The 22,735-nt window shown below is 37.9% G+C and overlaps 2 protein-coding genes across 18 annotated transcripts in view; one reads left to right on the top strand and one right to left on the bottom strand.

The window, feature by feature from the left end:
* Positions 1–131: 131 nt before the first annotated feature.
* On the bottom strand, positions 132–13,161 carry ZNF829 (zinc finger protein 829). Of its 9 annotated transcripts, none has more exons than XM_019979124.2 (5): positions 13,026–13,161; positions 11,942–12,015; positions 9,113–9,239; positions 8,715–8,810; positions 132–2,743 (listed from the first exon to the last, which is right to left on the bottom strand). In XM_019979124.2, exons 2-5 carry the CDS (start codon positions 11,972–11,974, stop codon positions 1,764–1,766), a joined length of 1,236 nt encoding a protein of 411 aa, XP_019834683.2. In that variant the 5' UTR covers positions 11,975–12,015; positions 13,026–13,161; the 3' UTR covers positions 132–1,763. The 9 variants fall into 9 exon arrangements, with proteins under 9 accessions (XP_019834683.2, XP_019834682.2, XP_019834680.2 ...); XM_019979123.2 differs by lacking the exon at positions 13,026–13,161 and adding an exon at positions 12,836–12,970; XM_019979121.2 differs by lacking the exon at positions 13,026–13,161 and adding an exon at positions 12,756–12,893.
* ZNF568 (zinc finger protein 568) overlaps positions 12,978–22,735 on the top strand; it is a 28,079-nt gene continuing 18,321 nt past the window's right edge. The window contains exons 1-5 of one of the 9 annotated variants that reach the window (XM_070772034.1): positions 12,978–13,083; positions 14,624–14,692; positions 17,124–17,287; positions 17,794–18,066; positions 20,362–20,420. In XM_070772034.1, coding sequence (XP_070628135.1) covers positions 18,033–18,066; positions 20,362–20,420 — 93 coding nt within the window. In that variant the 5' untranslated portion in view covers positions 12,978–13,083; positions 14,624–14,692; positions 17,124–17,287; positions 17,794–18,032. Of the gene's footprint in view, positions 13,084–13,214; positions 13,545–13,786; positions 14,693–17,123; positions 17,288–17,793; positions 18,067–20,361; positions 20,421–22,735 lie in introns of those variants that run through there. The other 8 variants (XM_070772033.1, XM_019979056.2, XM_070772031.1 and 5 more) reach the window with 8 other exon arrangements.

Below are 22,735 nucleotides of genomic sequence, written 5' to 3'. Positions count from 1 at the left end.
CTTTCTCTTTTTTGACAATTGGGTTTTCAACTATTCTTGACAAATAGGTTTTTTGCTGGGTATGAGATAATTGTGCAGCATGAAGTACAAGGTGTTAATGTAGGCTTATTCACCCATTCTTTGTCTCTGAGTTTTCTTAGTGTTTTTTTTTTATACTTCATGTTGAATAAGGAATAAGTGTTGCTAAGATGCTTTTTTGCAAACATTACAGCCATAGGTCCTTTTTTCATTATAAATTCTTTGATATAAATTATGATGAAACATGGTAAAAGTCCTTTCCATAAATAATAATGTTGAAAATATTAATGTTAATTTTGGATAACTACCGGCTACATTCTTACTATATGTTAGTAAGACTCCCATTTTTCACTTAACTCAAATGAGTTAAATCCTTGCAACAATCCAACATAACCATCATTAGTAATTATACAAAAAAAAGTATAAAGCAACACTTTTTCTAAACTGTTTACATATTTGGTTGTATGTGCACATGCATGTAAAAAACTTAAAAAAAAAAGGTTTCAATGGATAAAAATAAATTCATAATAGTGATTATGAGGGAATTGGGGATTATTGGCAATTTTTTACAGAGAGAAAATATTCATTAGTTATTTCAACATTGAAATTAAATGTTTTGAAATTTCAAACAAAAAAAGTACTAAAGTTGCATTTAGAAGGCAACTTCTGTAACTACAAAAGTTTAAACAGGCACCAAAATATTTATCAGTAGTTATTTAGCAAAATGAGAGTCAACCACAGAAAAGATTATGACACCATTAAAAATAATAATACATAAACATCTGTACTTAAATAGTAGCGTGATAAAAGCAGGTTATGGTACAACATGTACCATATGTACAACATGTATATCATGATTACATGAAATAAAGCCTGCAAGGATATACTATGATAATTTGAAAGCAGTCATTTCTGTTTCACAGGCTTATAAATCTTTCTTTGTGCCCTCTGTTTTTTTTTTTAACAAGAAAATACTAACAAGCTATCTTCAAATACAAATTTATAATTCCACCATGAATTCAAAGATAGCCTATGCAACACAATTTACAGTGTAGGATGATGTAGGCCACAGAAATAGAAAAGATGGTCCTAAAACATAGAATTTTGGGGACAGAATTTTTTGAGGGAAAAGGGGGTTTAATTTAGACCTTGAATTCACATTATTAAATACATTTGATTAATGTTATACATAAAATTACAAACACATTAGAAAAAATAGTGTTAATAGTGTAATGGGTTGAACTATATTGGAAGTCCAACCCCTGGTATGTTAATGTGATAGTACCTGGAAATAAGGTCTCTGTAGATAAAATCAAGTTAAGATGAGGTCCTTATGGTGAGCCCTAATCCAATATGACCTGTGTCTGTATAACAGAACAGATGCAGAGACACACAGAGAACGTAGTATGAAGATGGAGGCAGAGACAGCAGCAATGCTTCTATAAGCCGAGGCATGTCAAAAACTGCTGCTATAAGAAGCTAGAAGGGTGTGCAACAGATTCTTCCTGAGTCCCTAGAAGGAATCAAACTTGCCAACAACTTTGATTTTGGGTTTCAAGTCTCAAAAACTATGAGAGAATAAGTTCTGTTGTTTTAAGCCACCTTGTTTTGTGGTACTTGGTACTTCATTACAGCAACCCTAGGAGACTATTACACAGAAGAACCTTCAGTTTTTTCCCCTTGCTTTTTTTTGCATCACTTGTTTTAAAAATATTACTATCAAGTTTATCAAAAGGAACTATCACTTATCCATTATGAGTTCCTTCATGGCGGATGAGGTCAGAGCGACTACCAAAGGACTTCCCACATTCTTTACAGTCATAAGGTTTCTCACCAGTGTGAATTCTTTGATGACGAGTAAGGTTTGAGCCTTTATTAAAAGCCTTTCCACACTCATTACATTCATATGGTTTTTCACCTGTATGGATTCTCTGATGTTGAATAAGTTCTGAGCTCTGAATAAAGGCCTTTCCACATTCTTTACATTCATAGAGTTTCTTGCCAGTGTGAATTCTGTGATGGTTAGTAAGTGTTGAGGCACTACTAAAGGCCTTCCCACATTCCTTACACTCATAAGGTTTCTCACCAGTGTGCATTCTGTGGTGCTGAATAAGCCTTGAATGTTGAGTAAAGGCTTTCCCACATTCCTTACATTCATAAGGTTTCTCACCGGTATGAATTCTCAGGTGTGGAAAAAGTTGTGAACTCTTAGTAAAGGCTTTTCCACATACTTTACATTCATAGGGTTTTTCACCAGTGTGAATTCTCTGATGATCATTAAGGTTTGAGCAATAATTAAAGGCCTTTCCACATTCCTTACATTCATAGGGTTTCTCACCAGTGTGAATCCTCTGATGTTGAGAAAAATACGAACTACAACTAAAAGCCTTGCCACATTCTTTACATTCATAGGGTTTTTTACCAGTGTGAATCCTCTGATGTCGAGTAACAAGTGAGCCACGACTAAAGGATTTCCCACACTCCTTACATTCATAGTTTTTTTCAGCAGAATGAATTCTTTGATGTTGAATAAACTGTGAGTTTTGATTAAAGGCCTTTCCACATATTTTATATTCACAGGATTTCTCTTCATTAATAGTTTTTTGATGTGGAATGAGAAATGTCGGCTGATAAAAAGTGGGTAGGTCTTCATGGGTAAATATTACTTGACTAAAATGTCTCTTCTTTAGAGATAATAACTTGGTCTCACACATGGATTCCAGATCTGAAAGAAAACAAAAAGGCATATGCTTATTTTTCTTATTCTGGGAAAGGTTAAACTTCTGAAAAATGCAAAGATTAAACTGAAAATAATATTTGGGAAAGTAAACAGTTAGATAGTTCTCAAACATGGCTAAGCAATTTGTAAAATTGTTAAGGAAAGCACAGACATTAAGGAGAGGCAATAGAGGAAGCTGAAGAGAACCTGGTGGGGATCAGAATCACCTGCAACTTCAGCGAGTCCACATTATTCAGGGCTATCCTCCACATTATATAGTGATTCTAAGCATATATACATTTATATAAGTACATACTCACAGAGCACCATACTATGTCTTGTAATTTGTGGATAACTGTCATGCTTTCAGGACTACTGAGGAATAAATGTGTTGAAATGTATAAATGGGGATAGTGGAGGGTTAGTGACTTTAAGCAAAGGGTATATTGTTGGCAAATTCACATTGGGGGACAGCCCACAGCAAGTCTAGGGTGCTGAATGAAATTGGTGAGAATGGTAGACAGGTAAATCACGTCTGTGAATAGAGCCTGGTACATGTTGGGGATGCAGTGAAAATAGTTTGCTTTCGAATTCTGTGATGCTGATGCCAGGACAGAGAAATGGAATCTTCATGCCATGGCAGTCACTAAGAAGGGAGGTAGCTTGAGCGTGAGAAAGAAGAGAATAAGAATGAAACAGTCTCTGTGAGAAACGAGGATTTTCCACCACTCTGCATTATATCTGTTAATGACCATGAAAACACTAAGTACTGATTTGGGATTTACAAATAAATTTCAGTGAGTAAATGAATTCATAAATATAGAATTTGTGACTTAATGAGGGACAACTATATTTTTTTTTAAAGGGGGCATAATTTCTGTTAAAAATGGCAGACTGTAGGTATAAGTTTACCAATGCTTTTCATGAATCCATAAGAAAATTACACTAAAAGCTTAACAAAGGGAAAGGAAAACCCCATGAGGATAAAAGATACTGGAGAAGAAACAGAACTTGGAAACTGGAAAGTCAATGGATGAGTGATAAGTGACTGCAGACCACAGAATACTAAACAAGCTCCAGTGGGTGAATTCCACAGTATTGATTCATGGTGCAAATCCCTTCAAATACATAAGAACTGGAGGCATCAGGCACTTCTAATAGCAGAGTGCAAAGCAGAGTAAAAGCTGAAGGATGAATTCAAAGAGTGTATCTCCTCCCTATCCCACAGGAAAGGATGATTATAGTTTTCCATTCTCAAAGAAAACTAGAAATCTAGAAAAATGGAACCAGAGAAAATCTGGAGTCAGGAACATCCAGCATAGGCAGGGACATTGGTACTGAACTGGGAATAAAGAATTAACAGAAAATATACATACTTGTGATATTAAAAAAAAATGTATTTGGTCTTTGTTCCCAGCTTCAAAAAAATGTATTTGGTCTTTGTTCCCAGCTTCAAAAACCACTGGACTATCTTTCATTATTCACAACAAGGGTCTTTTGATCATATCTGACTTTATGATAAAGAGGTGATTCACAGTGGATCCTTTGTTTCAAGGGATGGGGCTGGTCACACTTGCCTAAATAATGACACTCCAGTAAAATACTTGGAAGGATTGGAGGAAGCTTCCTGGTTGGTGAACTAATCTATGTACCAGATGGGTACAAGGTCAACAGCACAAAGAGTGGATAAGGAGAAGTAAAATTATTTTTGTATGTGACTGTTACCAGCATAAAACATACTGTTATATTTCTGAAAGCCCCATGATAACTACAAAGAAGACACCTTATAGAAGATAAACAAAAGAAAAAGAAAGGAGTCAAAGCATATCAATACAAATAAAGAAAGAAAATGAAGGCAGCAAGGGAGGGAAAGAGGGACAAAAGAACTACAAGGACAGAAAATAATAAAATAGCAATAGTAAGTTGTTACTTATTAACAATAACTGTAAATGTAAATGGATTAAACTCTCAAATAAAAAGAGAATGGCTGAATGGAGAAAACAATACCATAAGCCCCCTACAGACAAACCTTCAAGTTGCAAACTTTAAAAAATGCAAAGGTACATCTTTCACATGTCTGATCACATAACTCACGTGTCTGGTGTACACTGTCACGTGTGTGCATCCTCTACAAGTGGTTGTGCTTTTGTATATTTTACTGTATAGTACTATAGAGTGCAGTACTACAATATCTTTATTTCAAGCCCAGGATGTCCAGAAGCAAGCATAAAAGCAGATGGTGAAAAAATAAATAAATAAATAAATAAATAAAAAAGCAGATGGTGATACCAGCCACATTAACAGAAAAAAAGGATAAAAATTTTTAAGATAATAGGATAATCCTATTAGATAAGAATAAGATAATAAGATATTATCCTATTCCTTCCAGACTACCTTTTCCACTAGACAAATCATTTGCAATTTACCAATCTTTTTAAACTTAATATCTAATTTTAAGAGAACTTGGTCCCTAATGAACAGCAAATAATAAGTGAAACAAAGATACATTTCCCCAGATAATTAAATAATCCTCAAGTGAACAAGAAAAATACACTGGTATGGCACTGGAAAGACATTAAGTATTTACCCTTTTGTATGATTTTCAATTGTAGATATATACTCAAAAATGGGGCATATGTATACCAGTTTAAGTAGTAACAGATGAGAAAGGCAATACCATTTTATACTTTCACCAAGAATGCATAAGAATTTCTAAGTCCCCACTCACAGCTGTCGTTATCCAGCTTCCTACTTTTCCATGATAGTAAGTGAAAAGTGATATTTCATTACTGTCATTATTTGCATTTGTAATTATTAAGTGTCAACATCTGAAAGGCTTATTAATTAGCATTTTAACCTCATTAACCTTTATCAGTATTTTTATTGGGTCACTAACTTCTTCCTATTAATTAGCAACTATCTTCCGATCTACTCTGCATTAAATTTATCTATTGTGTCCTTCATTTAACAGAAATTCTTAATTTTGATGTATTTTCAGTTCATGATTTTGCTTTATGGTTTGTACTTTTGGAGTTTTATTTATTTACTGACTTAAATAGCATTTAAAGGAAAAAGGGGAAAACAAAAGTTTCAAAACTAGAGTGTAATGCCCTGTTGCTACTGCTGCTGCTAAGTTGCTTCACTCGTGTCCAACTCTGTGCGACCCTATAGATGGCAGCCCACCAGGCTCCCCTGTCCCTGGGATTCTCCAGGCAAGAACACTGGAGTGAGTGTCATGCCCTATTAAGTATGTCTAATAAACACTTTCTTTCTAATATACATTAAAAGTACTGTAAAGGAGGCAATTTTACCGAAGGGCAATGTCACTAGGATATGTGGACTATAGTTATAAAAGAAATTTTGAAAAATACAGGTGCTCATGGAAAAGAATAAAGGAAACAATGTCAACACAGAGCAGTGAGCAGGTTTTTTAAAATGCTATAGTACCATTCTAGTATGGTATTCAGACACAGGTAGACAAGCAAATGGAACATAATAAAGTCCAGAGACAGACTTATAGATATGGCAACACATGATTTATGGCAAAGTAGTCTTATAGAGAGAGAAAGTCTTTCCAGTAGACCTTGCTGGGTCAACTGCATATTCACATGGGGGAGAAAATGAAATTTGACTCCTACCTCATACTGCATCAAATATCAGCTCCAAGGAGCTGGAGATCTAAATGTAAGAGGTGAAGCAACAAAGCTACTAGAATATAAAACTGGAAGTATTTTCATGATTTTGGAGTAGGCAATGAATCCTACACAAAACACAAAAAGCAACAATTACAAAGGAAAAGATAGGTAAGCTTGTCTTCTTAAAATTAATAACATCAAAAGACAACACTATACCTGTGGTGGATTCATTTTGATATTTGGCAAAACTAATACAATTATGTAAAGTTTAAAAATAAAATAAAATAAAAAAATAAAAGACAACACTAAGAGAATAAAAAAGGAAGTGATAGAGGTAGATATTTACAAAGGCTCATATTCAGACTATACAAAGAGCTCCTTCAAATCACTAAGAGAAAGAAAGACAACCCAAAGAACAGAACCAAGAAACTTAAGTGGGCAAGTCACAGAACACACACACATGCACATAAACATACCACAGGATGGCTAACATTAAAAGGTCTGGCAATATCAAGAACTGGCAAGAATGCAGAGCAATAGCAACATTCATATTGCTATTGGAAATATAAATTGGCATAACCACTTTGGAAAACTGGCATTATTAAAACTGAACCAACACATATCCTGTTACCTAGTAACTCCATTCCTGTGTATACACCAAAAAGAAATGTGTATATATATGCACCAAAATATATGTACACAGATGTTCACAGCAGCATTATGTAAAACAGCTAAAAACTGGAAAACAACCCAATAGTCAGTAGTAGAAAGGACACTTAATTTATAATAATTAGCAATACAGAATAAATAATGTAAAATACATCCATAGAATGGAATACCACATTGCACTGAGAATGAACCAACATTAGCTATATGCAATAAATGCATGTATATTATCACCCTGCTTATTTAACTTATATGCAGAGTACATCATGAGAAATTCTGGGCTGGATGAAACACAAGCTGGAATCAAGATTTCTGGGAGAAATATCAATAACCTCAGATACATAAATGACACCACCCTTATAGCAGAAAGTGAAGAACTAAAGAGCCTCTTGATGAAAGTGAAAGAAAAGAGAGTGAAAAAGTCAACTTAAAACTCAACATTCAGAAAACTAAGATCATGGCATCTGGTCCCATCACTTCATGGCAAATAGATGGGGAAACAATGGAAACAGTGACAGACTTTATTTTTTTGGGCTCCAAAATCACTGCAGATGGTGACTCTAGCCATGAAATTAAAAGATGCTTGCACCTTGGAAGAAAAGTTATGACCAACTTAGACAGCATATTAAAAAGCAGAGACATTACTTTGCCAACAAAGGTCCGTCTAGTCAAAGCTATGGTTTTTCCAGTAGTCATGTATGGATGTGAGAGTTGGGCTATAAAGAAAGCTGAGCGCCAAAGAATTGATGCTTTTGAACTATGGTGTTGGAGAAGACTCTTCAGAGTCTCTTGGACTGCAAGGAGAGCCAACCAGTCCATTCTAAGGAAATCAGTCCTGAGTATTCATTGGAAGGACTGATGCTGAAGCTGAAACTCCAATACTTTGGCCACGTGATGCGAAGAACTGACTCATCTGAAAAGACCCTAATGCTGGGAAAGATTGAAGGCAAGAGAAGGGGACAACAGAGGATGAGATGGTTGGATGGCATCACTGACTTAATGGACAGGCATAAGCAAGCTCCGGGAGTTGGTGATGGACAGAGAAGCCTGGTGTGCTACAATCCATGGGATTGCAAAGAGTCGGACACAACTGAGCAACTGAACTGAACTGATATGCAATAACATGGATGATGTATCCCATGAAGTTGAGAAAGAAAAAAGCATAAGTACTGTATGATTCCACTTACATGCAACTCAGAAACAGGCAAAAATTACTTCATAGAGTTAGAAGTCAAGATAGTGTGTATTTTTCGGGAGGACAAAGAGGGGAGTGATTGGGAAAGGGTTCTGAAAATTACAGCTAGTAATTTTCTGGAAAGTAGATAAAATGAAAACCAGTAGATAAAATGATAAATTGGAAAAGAAAACACAAATACACACACACACACACACACACACACTTCTTAGGGTGGGAATATCTACTCTTACATAAGTCTAAATGCAGCATATCCAATGAAGGAATGAAATCTAAAAAGTGGGTAGAATAACTGCCTTGGAAATGAAGAAGGAAGGCATTAATACTTGCTACATTGGACAGAGAAAAAAGTATAAGAGGAAAAAAAACAAGATATATCTTTTATGGAAGAGGCCTTGGGTTTTTGTAGGGAGTTTCCTGATAACATCCTACAGGTAGTATCTCCTCAGGCTCTACTCCTGCACTATCATCTCTTGCTTACCTGAACAAAGGCCTCTGGTCAGTTCTCTGTCAATCATCCAGGGCTCTTTTCCTTGTTCCAAAAGGGAGATCACAGCCGGTTTAGAACTAGAAAGTCCTGATCACAAGAAAAGACACGGGACATGGTTATGCTGTTGGTGTCCCAGAAATCAGATCCAGTCCTTTGGTGATCAAGAGAGATGCCACTACAGGAAGGACGAGAGAAAAAATGAAGATGAAGCTTCAGCCATATCCCAACAGAGCTGCCCATTTCCAGCTCTCCCATTCCATTCCAACTCAACCATTCCTTGGGGGACAGAGAGCAGGAATTTAGCTGGTTACCTGGAATGAGTAATTCACAGTGGAGAAAGGAGACATTCCCAAGAGCAGACTCTGAACTGGGGGGACAGTCATCCTTACCCACTGAAACCAGGTTGCTGAAATTCTCCAACATCACTTCTTTGTATAAATTCATCTGACCAGAGTCCAGGCATTCCCATTCCTCCTGAGAGAAGTTTATAGACACGTCCCTGAACATCATTGACCCCTGAAAATAACACACATGCTTTCACAATGGAAGGAGAGAAGAAAATGATGGTAGTAAATGAGATGATAGAGAGCTCTACAGAAAAGGACAGATTATTAAGCAAATTGAAGGAGCTGGATCCTATTACATCAGCCAAGCCATATCTGCTATGTACAGAGGGATCTGTCTAGGAGTGTGCAAATAGAGTGGACTTTTCCAATGAGATGAAATAGCAAGCCTGCAGCTCAGTGCCTGGCCACAGTAAAATCTGCATAAATAAGAGTCCCTTCCCATGTTCCCTTTAAGCCCTAAAAGAGGGGGAAATGTGATAGACTTTAAAAAATACTTTATGTTATATTTTGGAGTAAAATTTCAGAATATCAGGGAAAAACAGAACTTTTTAAAACCTTGTGTGGATCACATTAAAAATTTTCAGAAATTGGAATGGGAATGGATGACTCAACAGCACTATTTAAAATAAGAAAATGAAATGATCCCTTTATTTTTTAATTAATTAATTAACTGCATGTGGGATCTAGTTCCTTGACCAGGGATCAAACCCGGGCCCCCTGTTTTGGGAGTGCAGAGTCTTAGCCACTAGAACACTAGGGAAGTCTCTAATTCCTTTAATATTACAAAGGACAACAAATTTTGGCAGAGAATTCAATACTCAAAGTTAATATGAAGATTATATACCAAACAATATTAAATACCAAGCTAGTATGAAAATTAGCTCAAGACAATTCTAGATTCATAGAGAATGAATGTTAAATTTTCTCCTGTCCAGCTTTTCTTGGGAAGGTACTGGCTTATGTGTGCCATCAAAACTAGAGAATAAGCAAATGAAAGGTATTATATTCAGAAGCTAGGAAACTAACATAAGAATGGTGAATGAAGTCCGGTATAATTGTAAAAGGCAAGGCCCAGGATAATATCTGGGAGCAGATCCAGAGACTAATACCTAGGAATAGGAGGATAAAGGACTATGGGAAAGAAATGGACTACGGAGCAAAGAAAGGAGTTCAGGTTAAGGAAACAAAGCAGCTTAGGACTATATGTCCTCCTTTTCACAATGCAAGCTTCTAGCCTGAAGTAAGCCTAAGATCAGAGAACAGGCTTTAAATAAAATTTGCACATTATTACACTCAACCAGAGAGTGTAATTACTAAAATAAGTCTGATCTTGTGACTGAAAATAACCAAAAAATACTGAAGAGTGATCAAAAAAATTTTAGAGACTGCACAAGCTTTTATCCAGGGCAACAAAAAAATTAGCCATAGAGTTGAGAGTGGAAATTTTGGGAAAAAAATATTCTTTTCCTTGCTTCCTATGAAGTCCTGCTTATTTCAGAGTGTTGGTTATAAGTTGATTTGGTTTTTCAGGTACACAGTCATGTCATCTGCAAAAAGTAATAATCTTACACCCTCTTTTCTAATTTTTAACCTAATTTTTCCTTTTGTTTAAGTGCTTTGGTTAATGCCCACAGAACAATGTTAAATAACATTGGTAATGGTGTGTACCCTTGTCTTTCTCTGATTTTACTGGGAATGTTTCAGATATTTCCAGATCAAACATTAGGTTAGCTTCTGAAAACAAATTTCAATGTATTCCGCACTGCAGTATACTACCTTCCTAGAATATTAATATTGGGCAATATCTTCAATATAGAGCTGGTGAGTGTAATTAGAGGTTGATGGGAGAGGGGAACCAGATGCTCTGTTTGGGCTTTGGCACAGGAGAATGGATTGCAAGGACTCAACTCTTTCTGAAGAAATTCAGATAGAAAGGCCTTAAGCTTATTTGAGAAGACTGATTCTCTTCTTGATTTTCTTTGCCTCTGTACCAAACACACATTCTTAAAATTGAGAGTTCTAAACTTAGTTCCATGAGAACTGAATTTCAGCTCCAAATTTATACCTTGTGAAGATAGTATCCCTATTCTGACTCTTCTACCTGGGTACACTCTAATACTCAAATAAAAAAAAAATAACGTGATTGATAGCCTTGTGATTGGTGAGTTCCCCAAGATGAGACATGTTGAAACATAAGTGAATAAAGATATTTTTGTTTCTTCTAGTTAGAAGGAGACTCCAAAATTCTAGCTGCCTGCCAGCCCTCCACCCCCTTCCTGAGATAAAGCAAAGACTTCATGTCTCATACAACTGATTTGAAGAATAAACTATAACTCATTCATGAAAAAAATAATATGTACCTTTGAAAAATTGTATTTACAAAGATCATTTGATGACAGAGGAGAATACTTTTTTGGCCTGGAGAATTCCACAGACAGAGGAGACTGGCAGGCTACAGGCCTTGGGGTCGCAAAGAGTCACACATGACTGAGTGACTATCACTCAAAATGGTAAATGAAGTGTAATTTAATTTTGGAAAAACAACTAAAATACACAAAAATATTAACACTGGTTTTTGAATAGTCCTATTTTACTTTTTTCTTGGTAATTGTTTTGAAACTCTCTAAAATAGTCATGCTTTTAAAGTCATAATAAATATTGCCTTTAAAAAGAAAAAAATTTGACAAACAGAAGTGGAGCCGTTTTCCAAATAAGTAAACATTAGGTATATGGGAGTTACTGTGCTTCAGTAGCAGGCTCAACTATCCTTTTCTCCAGTAGGAAAATCATAGGAACTTATCATCAAATGATATACCTTTATTAAGCATTAACTTTCAGAAGACAGAAAGCAATGAGGAAATCCCAACATACCTTGGACACTGTTTGCAGAAGTTCATCATGCATTCTTTCCTTCTCTTTTGAGCCTCACCTGGAGAAGGGTAGAACTGGGAGAGTAGAAAGTAAGGGTAAGACACTGGTCAGGTCACAAGTCAGCCCCAGCCCAGCCCCATCCTCATTCCCACCCCTCAGTACACACAGGTAAAGGAGATCAGAGGAAAATGGGGTATCCCGTCCATTCCCAGTGTCTCAGAAGAAAGCTGCGGTTACTGCTGTTGAGGACTCCAATCAAACCAAACTTCACAGAGGTTTCCTAAGAACTGAACTCTGGAGTAACAACCGCACAGCTGATCAGACTCGTACATTCCGCACGTGCGTGCATGCTTAAGACGCTTCAATCGTGTCCAACTCTGTGCAATCCTATAGCTTGTAACCTGCCATGCTCCTCTGCCCAGGGCATTCTCCAGGCAAGAATACTGGAGTGGGTTGCCATGCCCTCTTACGATCTTCTTGACCCGCGTCTTAAGGGATCGAACCCGCGTCTCTTAAGTCTCCTGCATTGGCAGGCAGGTTCTTTACCACTAGCGCCACCGGGGAAGCCCATACATTCTGCACAGTCATACTTAAGAGAACACAAACTGCACATCCTCACACACAGAGTCAAACGTGGTAACACAGACACAATCGCTAACTCACCACAGGACGCATAATTACACTCGCACAGTTGCAGGCACCCCACTGTCTTGGTGTTATGAGCACGTACTACCATAGGGACACATAGTCACAATTCCACAATGACAGGCATCCTATATCTGCATACGAGTCGCATAACTTCCCCCCTTCTCACTCCATTCCGCCAGCACAGAAGCTCCGTATAGGTCTCCAGTTTCTTCAATTTAGACCTTTCGGGTCCCCTGAGGTCCGAACCTGCACAGCTGAACCAGGTCCCCAGGGGCCCACGATCTCTGGCCTCACGAATCTAACGGTCCCGCCAGGCGTGATGAAAATTTCGAGTTCCCGCGAGAAGAGTGACAGGCCGCCAGGCCCTCTGGGAAATGTGGTCCAGAGTTGTCCCCACGGCCGAATTGATTCCTCTCAGCGCCCTGCCTGGACCCACCCGAAACGACTGCTCCTTCAATTCAGAGGTTAGCCAGGTCTCGGAGTTGCAATTCGAGGTATCTCAGCACGCTGGGGCTCAGCTACCCGATAGGACCTGGCTCACCCCCTCCTCACACAGGAAGCGCCTGCTCCTTTCTGGCCGGAAGTTGACTCCGGCCGCGGGACCTTCTGGGAGGTGTTGTGTTGTGGAACGTCCGTTGGGAGGCGGGCGCGGAGGGATGGTTCGGAGTTACCCGCACCTGACCTTCCCGAGTGTCGCCTGCACCCGGCGTCCCAGACACTGCGCGCTAGATGCGCACTCGGGTGTTTCCGGCAGGTGACGCTACCGCGTCCTCGGAGCGGGACTTTAAGGAGGCCGTGAAACATTCTTGGCTGAAGCAACGCGCGAGGCTGGCGGGCGGAGCCTTTAAGGAGGCCCCGAGTGGAATAGTGGCAGTGCGGAGTTGCTGCGGGTGGGAGTGCGCCCCTGGAGAGTGGTTGGAGTTCTCAGAACAAGAAACTGGTGGAGAATTAGAGTGTGTGTGTGATTATGATGGTCTGTGGCGTTTCGATGCTCTGTGTGTGTGAGAGAGAGAGAGATTGTGATGTGAGGATGATGAGGGGTGTGGTTATGTGGGTGTGATGGAATGCTTGTGACGGGATGTTTGTGTCATGTGATGTTTGTGATTGTGATTTATGATAACGTGCGGTGTTGTCTGTATGATTATCAGATAGATGTACAGTGTGTGTGAATGTGATGAAATGTTTGTGATTGTGATGTGTAGTGGTTCTTGTCTTAACTCAGTTGACTTCTGTTGTCGCCTTTTGGCATAATTGGCAACCGCTTGAAAGAAATTTCTGTATCTGGTTTCACGTGGTCTTTCCTCCCCGTTGGTCATTCTTTCTTAGTCTGCTTCCCAGCGCTCTTTGCACCGCCCCCCCCCCCCAGCCATACTTAGCCCTGTTCTGTTACTTTCCAGTTTCCCTTGGTGATCTTTTTCAGATGTATTATTTCATCTTCCTATGGCTTCTTTTATTATTTGTATTAGTTATTGTGATCATAGTAATGCTGCCTAACAAACCACTTTTAAACTCAGTGGCATGCAACAGTAAGCATTTATTCTCTTATTCACAGGTTTGCAGAATCTCTGTGTTCAGGTTATGTAGGCTGGGCTTGCCTGGGAGGCTGGGCTGCAGAATCCATTCAGACCGGCTCCACATGTGTTCTTTATGCAACTCAGGAAAAAAGGACAGTGGTTACCAGGACATGTTCTTCTCTTGGTGAATCACCAGAGTACAAGATAATCATAAAAACCTCTGCTCCCAAGTATACTAATGTTACAGATGCCTGAGCTTAACATTAATTACACCCACAGTCAGAGGGCAAGGCAAAATTAGATGGCAAAAAGTGTGAATGTCTAATCCTGTTAGAGGTGGGTGAAGAATTGGGACTAAGATTTCAATCTGCATCATTAGGAAACACGCCTCTTTATCCTGGTAAATGTCTTTTAGTCCACGGTTCTCTTTTGTCTGTTAATATTGTTTTTCAGGTTTTGTTACTATATTTTCCAGGCATTTCATTTTACAACCCCTTCCCTTTATGTCTTTATACTTCAGGTCTGTTTCTTATAAAGAGCATTTTGCTGGGCTTTTCCCCCTTTTATCCTGTTTGACTTATTTTAATAGGTGAGTTTAATTCATTTACATTTATTGTGGTTGCTGATAAAAATTTGCTTTATTTTCTATTATGCCTTCTTTTTAATTGAGCAGGTTTACCTTATCCCCTTTTCTCTCTCCACTGCTTTGGTTTCCTATCCTTGAGTTTTTAACATGCATGTTTATCAAAACCCAAACTAAATAAGATTTTAGAACACTTGAACTACAAACTATCCACCCAGTTTTTTTTTTTTTTATCTGATACATTGCTTTCCTCTAATTTTAATTACCTGAAATTAGTAGTATTTCATTTGCCTGTGATATACAGTTGACCTTTGAACAGTATGGGGATGTGAATCCCCTCCCCTTCTTTTGCAGTCAAAAATCCAAGTAGAACTTTACAGTTGGCTCTGTGTATCCTAGATTCTGCAACTGCAGATTCAACCAACCTCAGATTGTGTAGTAGTACTGTAATATGATTGGTTGAGAGCAAATCTGTGTATCAGTGGACTCATGCAGTTCAAACCCATGTTGTTCAAGGGCCCACTCTGTGTGTATGTGTGTGTATTTAAAATTATGGGAAAGTAGAGAGAACATAAAAAATGACATAAAATTTGCTGTCATGATATCTTTACTCCCATGTTCATTGAAGCATTATTGAAATAGCCAAGATTTGGAAACATCTTTCCATTAACAGATAAATGGATAAAGAAAATGTGGCATATGCATACATTGGAATATTACTCAGCCTTAAGAAAAAAGTAAATCCTGCCGTTTGTGACAACATGGATGAACCTTTAGGACGTTATGAAATAAAAGAAGCCAGTTTCAGGACAAATACTACACAGTTCTTTTATATGAGCTATCAAAAATAATCAGATTCAAAGAAACAGAGAGTAGAATGGTTATTGCCAGGGGCTGGGAGAGAGGGAAATGGGAAATTGTTTTCCAGTGAGTGCAAAGCTTCGGTTATGTAAGATGAATAAACTTTGGAGACCTGTACGACAGAGTACCTATATTTTAAAAATGGTATTATGCACTTTAAAATATGTTGAGAATAGATCTCATATTCAGTGTTCTTACTGAAAAAACTAAACAGCACAAGGAAATTTTTGGAGATGATGGATATGTTTAGTACCTTGGTCATGGTATTGGTATCATAGATACATATGTCCAGACTCATCAGGATATATACATTAAACGTGCAGTTTTTTGTGAATCAGTTATACCTCAATAAAGGAAAAAAAAAAAAACCCTGCAAAAATTTACTGTCTTAACCATTTTCAAGTCTTCTTGAAACCACTTTCAAGTTCAGTGGCATTATATCCACATTGCTATGCCACCATCACCACTGTCCATCCATAGAACTTTTTTATCTTGTGAAACAGAAACTCTGTACCTATTAAATAATAAGTCCCCATTCTTAACAATCCTCCAGTTCCAGGCAACCACGATTCTACTTTCTGTCTCTGTGAATTTGACGTTACCTCATTATGTACTCTGTATACCAGATTATATGGTATTTGTCCATTTGTGACTATTTTAACTTAGCATCTCTTTAAGGTTCATCCATGTTAAAGCATGTGTCAGAATTTCCATCCTTTTTAAGGCTGAGTAATATTTCATTGATTGTACATACCATGTTTTGTTTATCCATCTGTTAATGAACAGTTGGATTGTTTCTATCTTTTGACTATTGCAAATAATGCTGCTATGGACATGAGTGTACAAATACCTGTTCAAATGCCTGCTTTCAGTTCTTTTGGATATATATCCACAAGTGGAATTTATGGATTGTATATTAATTCTGTTCTTAATTTTGTGACTGCCATACTGTTTTTCCTAGTGGCTATACCAGTTTATCAGCATATTTTCTGAGCACCTACTAACAGGGGCAAAACAGACAAAAATAAATCCCTGTTTTCATGTATTTTATATGAGGAGATAGACAACATGCATGATAAATTACATAATTTGTTAGTGATAATGGACTTTGTAAAAACATAGAAATGGTGTGAGGGATATTAGGAGTATATCCCAGGCATAATGCTTCTCAAAATTTATTATAATTGAATGTTTTCTGTTTTTATTTCTTCTCTGTCATACAGAACAAGGATTAGTCTCCTCTCTTGTGTATGATTTTTTTTTACCATAGATGATAAATTAATATCATGTGACAATGTCACTGTGACATGAGTATAGTTCTCATTTCAAATGAGTATGGGAATCCTAAATTGCAACTCTTATTTACCTCAGTTGTCAAGATAGATAAGAAATGGAATAGCTGGACTTTTAATGCAACTCTCTTTCACTCCAAGTTTGGGGTTGCTGAAAATCTGAATGTTTTTTGACTCATCTTTATATCTGTCACTGCATTAGGCCTATACCTTTATGCTCACAAAAGATATTTGAGGAGGAGATATTATGTGAACCTGACTATTTTTATCCCCTTTGTTTCTAGACTCTTGGTGTTTCTATTGGTTCAACCTGAGTTGCTGAGTCTGAGTTGTCTTCCAAACTCCTGCTATCTCAGTATCTCTGGTCAGTGACTCCAGGAACTGTGAATTACAAGCAAGGAAGTCAGTTGTTTGGGACTATATTAATTATCTATTACTGTGTAATAAGGTAACTCAAAATTTAGTGGCTTAAACAACAATAAACACATTATCTCAACTTTGTGGGAAATGGGGAGGGTATTCTGACTCAGATATTTCATGAAGTTGCAGTCAGTTGTTGGTAGAGCTGCAGTCATCAGAAGGCTAGTGGGGACTGGAGGATTTGCTTCCAAGATGGCTAGCCAATTGGTGTTGGTTGCTGACAGAAGCCTCTCCCTAGGGCTGGTTGAATATCTTCATGTTATGGTAGCTGGCTTCATCCAAAGTACATGATCCAAAAATGTGCAAGACAGAAACAAGTGTCTTTTATGACCTAACCTTGGAAGTCACACGTTGTCGTTCTGCAATATCCTATTGGTTAGACAGGTCAACTCTATTCAGTATGGGAGGGTGTATCAGAAACATGAATACCAGAAGATAGTGATCCCTGGGGGTACCTTGAAGGCTAGTTCCCATAGGGATAGGGATGCAGTGAGAAGACATCAGGTAAATTGGATTTATATCATAAACCCACAGGTCCTGGCTCCACAAAGATAAGACAGATCTGTGATGTAAGGAGAAAGAAGCATGAAGAGCAGGTATCTGTTATGGAAGGAGACTTCCTGATCTGAGATCTTCCCCACCAGCTGGGGAGTCCTGAGATACAGTGGACCCTGGAATTTCTAGACCTGCACCCTATCTTAACCCCTCTGTATGGACTGTGGAAGGACTGAAGTACCTCTTAACCTTCAGAGATCAACAGTAGCAGTGTGACAATGAAGCGTTTGACTCGGATGATGGAAAGGACAGGTGAGGTGGCTCAGAGATGAGCAGAATTTAGGAGAGAGGATGTAAAAGGAGAAATTCAGTACTCCTACCAAGAAATTACACAAGTTACTGACTGTTGTCATGTTTTGTTTTATAATTTTGCTGTACCAGGTCTTAGTTGAGGCATTTGGGATCTAGTTCTCTGACCACAGATTAACCCTGGGCCCCCTGCTTTGGAACCATGGAGTCTTAGCCACTTGACCACCAGGGAAGTCCCTTTGTCGATGGTTTTTATTCACTTGACAAGTGCTTTTTAAATAAATTTTTCATGTACTTTATATTTTTCTTAAATACATTTTGATTTTTTTAAGTGCTGTTAAATATATAACTATAAACAAAAGTTTCCTGTTCCATTCCTTCCCATACCCTCTTCCCATTAGCCATCAGCAACTACTTGGAACACTTTTTTTCTGGATATTCTGGTATTCAGCTCTGCTTTCCTGAATAACATCCTCATACTGCTAATGTTTGATTTCTGTTTTAGATATTTCCTATTGACTTTTGACAGTGGAGGTGAGAATTTATCTGTTTTCTGCCTAACCCCTTCCTCATCACCTTCTCCCCATCCTGACTCCCACCCACTGTTCTTTCTCTTCTTTCTAATAGGGTGTTTTGTTGGAGGTTGAAGGTTGACCAGTGTCAGGATCTATATGCATTTTCTTTTGAGCTAGTCAATTTTCCCAGCAAGAAGTCCTAGACAGATTGAGGAGTATAAGCTGGAACGCTGGAAGGCAAACAAAGGAAAAAAGTTGAGGGAAGTACCTCATCTTTCATACCGACAGCTTTCACTTAATTCGCTTATTTTCTCTACATTGCTTCAACCCCACCTTATATTTAGTTCCTTGTTTTTCAGCCCCACCCCAATCTTCTGCTTGCAGAAGTAACTAGTGCCTCTATTCCTGAGGCTTTCAAGTGTTCTGCCATGGTTTCCCCAACATGAAGCTCAGTTAAGCTTCACCCTTCTCTAAGTTAGAAACCAGTCATCTGTCTGCTCTCTAGGTTTCAAACTTTTGTTGACATCTCTCTCTTTTTTTTTTTAACTTTTATTTGCATTTATTTTTTGCGGCATTTATTCCCAGGCCATAAGTTTGTGTTTCTTCGGTTTCTTCTGGGATATCTTTTTCTTCTGTGCAACTTTGTCTTCTGGTTTAGGAACAATCCATTCTTTTTCAGTAAGGATCATCTCAGTGTGGCAGGGAGAGCTCATGTGTGGGTTGATCCAACTATGAGCTCTGTAAGTCCTGCGCTGCATCTTAGGGGCTTTGTTCACCTGGATGTGCTCAATGACCAGAGAATCTACATCTAACCCCTTAAGTTCAGCATTACTCTCTGCATTTTGGGGCATGTGCAGTAAAAATTCAGCACTCTTTTTGGGCCACTGATCCTGCGTCCAGCCCCACTGTTTGGCCTATGCACACCTACCAACTCCACCATTGTAATGAAGGAATGGCACACATTGCTTCTTTAAAGTGACATCCTTCAGATACTTGGTGGCTTTTCTGATATGCATACCCTTTATGGCCTGGGCAGTTTCACAAGTGTTCTTAAAGTGAACACAAAGATTTGAACCTCTTGATGTGCATGATTTTGTGGGGTTTTCTGGGTCGAGTAAATAGCCCACCATTTTTGGAGATCACCTGAGGCTGCTTACTGGAAAACTAAGTGTTGACATCTCTTATCTGTCTTCTATATTCTTTGTCCTTGTGACATTTTTTTCTTTTGTTTCTTTCATTTTTCTTGTGTTTCAGAGAGAACAGAAATAAATACAAGTGTTCAGTTTGATTTCTAACCTGAAGGACCTGAATTTTTTAGGGTAAAAAATGTCAACTAAGTTATTTTAAAATGTGTTTAGAATTATAACTGTATTTCATTTCATCATATGAATATTCCACAGTGCCTATAACCTGTATATGATTAAAGTTTTTCCAAATTCTTTATAGTACTTCATAAATAATTTAATCCTTAGATCTCTGTAGTATTTATTATTATATACTTAATATGTCTCCTATTAGGAATAGGATCCTTATATCAGGATCCTATGGAAATAGATTCATTGGGCACCCTAGACTTAGCCCTCTAGAAATTCCCATAGAATTCTATGGGATTAAAATTATAAGCCATCTGTGTACAGTTCAGTGTGTCTGTAGCCTGGTGGTGGTTAATATTTCTCAAAGCTCTGAGGGTCGTTACAGGTAATCTTGTAGCTGATGTTGAAGATTTCTGTAGTCCTTTATCTGGAGCTTTAAAATAAATAGGTTTTTATTTCTTTTTCCTCAGCTTGGCATTCTCCAGACTCTGCCCTTTTCCAGGAAGAAGAGGATATGGCCAGTTCTCTTGTATGTTTTAAGCATGTATTTGTTTCCTGTATTATTTTACAACCAGTTGCAATGAGTTACCTTAACCTATCAGTAAGTTGGGAAAAAATGAGTCAAAAATCATGGTGAAGAAAAACACAGCTAGAAGATCAGAACCAGGGGAGATGTGAGATATGGCTATGAATAAACAGGTCCATACAGGGTTATAAAACTTGAGTTCAAATTTGAGTGTGATCTGGAGAAGCAAAAGCAAATTGAAACATAAAGTTCATCCGATAGTTTACACTGTTTTTGAGGAAAAAACTTATAATTCAGGAAAGAAAAAAACTTTTCATTGACACCCAGATCAAAAAGAAATCCAAAACAATTCCATAATTCTAGTGATTTTAAGCTCAGTTTATTAAAAGTCTTTCTTGGTCATAGATTAAAAATTAGAATTATATGGCAGAGTAATTTGAATATTTCTTTAAAATGATCTAATATTTTCTTCAGTTGAGATTTTTAAAGTTGAGCTAAAATATATACTAATATTCTATGACAAAATTTTTTGTAGTTCTGATATCCATAGCTCTTCATGTTTTTTTTTAATGGTCTCAAAAGATAACAGTGTTCTTTATATTTTTACAAAATGACTCATTTTCCTCTGCTGTTGATTCTTTTTGTTTCCAACTCTGGAATCCCTCACGCTGTTATATTTTAAATATTTTCCACTTCACTGGCTCTTTTTTTCTCAGCTCGTATCTTTTCCATCTTGAAACACACATATGCACTTCTATTGACCATATGATCATGTGGCTTATCCAGTTATTTCTCCTTTTGGCAGAGTGATTTTTCTGGGCCTAGACAGACTTGGGTTCAAATCTTGGCTGAGTGACTTACTAAGTGCATGCTGCTAAGTCGCTTTAGTCATGTCCGACTCTGTGTGACCCCATGGACTGCAGCCTACCAGGCTTCTCCGTCCATGGGATTCTCCAGGCAAGAACACTGGAGTGGTGCCATTGCCTTCTCCCTACTAAGTGCATGATTATGGGCAATTTTCTTAATCTCTTTGGCCTTAGTTACGTCATCTGTAAATGGAAATAATAATAGTACCTATCCCATAGGAATATTGGGAGGGCTAAATGCACACAGTAAGTGCTCCATAAATGATAAATATTGTTAATAATTATTATCTATATCACTTTCTTTTGTTACTGTATTCACTGGCCTACTTTTTTAGTTTAGCATATAAAACTGATAAAAGAGAAGATGCCTTATTCGTGTTCACAAAATTAATCCTTCTCTTCAATAAACCTGCCATAAACACTGTAATAAGGCAAAACTGTAAACAGTTTTTGTAATATAGAAGTATATTGGAACTTTCCAGGTGGTCCAGTAGTTAAGACTCCACCTTTCACTGTGGCAGGTGTAGGTTCAATCCCTGGTTGGGGTACTGAGGTCCCATATGCCTCAGCATGTGGCCAAAAATTAAAAAGAAAACAACAAATAATTCTTAAAAATTAGTAATTAAGAATATAAATAATTGGGTGAAGAACATGAGCAAGCAGTTGGAAAAAATGCAAGTGGCCAGTAAATACTTTAAAATATAAAAATGTCACAAGAAACAGACTGTCAGATTTGTATAGATAGATTTTTTTTTAGATGTATTTTGAATTCATGGGTAATGATTATCTTTTAGAGGATTCCAAATAGTTCTTTGTGAATTTTCTTTAGAAAGTAAAAACCTTGAGGTAATGAGTTACGATCTACATATAGGGTACTCTAAGCTTTCAAAAAATTTATGTAGTTCCTCTCAGATGCCAGAGTCAGACGTTTGGTCTGGATTATCAACTAGAAATGGACTGCCTATGTTTCTGGACATGCAGACCTAAATTCGTTCTCAGTTCAGTTCAGTCGCTCAGTCGTGTCCAACTCTTTGCAACCCCATGAATCGCAGCACACCAGGCCTCCCTGTCCATCACCAACTCCCGGAGTTCACCCAGACTCACGTCCATCGAGTCAGTGATGCCAGCCAGCCACCTCATCCTCTGTCATCCTTTTCTTCTCCTGCCCCCAATCCCTCCCAACATCAGAGTCTTTTCCAATGAGTCAACTCTTCGCATGAGGTGGCCAAAGTACTGGAGTTTCAGCTTTAGCATCATTCCTTCCAAAGAAATCCCAGGGCTGATCTCCTTCAGAATGGACTGGTTGGATCTCCTTGCAGTCCAAGGGACTCTCAAGAGTCTTCTCCAATACCACAGTTCAAAAGCATCAATTCTTTGGCGCTCAGCTTTCTTCATAGTCCAACTCTCACATCCATACATGACCACAGGAAAAACCATAGCCTTGACTAGACG

Source organism: Bos indicus, chromosome 18 (assembly GCF_029378745.1).
Source record: "Bos indicus isolate NIAB-ARS_2022 breed Sahiwal x Tharparkar chromosome 18, NIAB-ARS_B.indTharparkar_mat_pri_1.0, whole genome shotgun sequence".
Classification (NCBI taxonomy): Eukaryota; Metazoa; Chordata; class Mammalia; order Artiodactyla; family Bovidae; genus Bos; species Bos indicus.
This window is presented reverse-complemented; position numbering and strand designations above follow the sequence as displayed.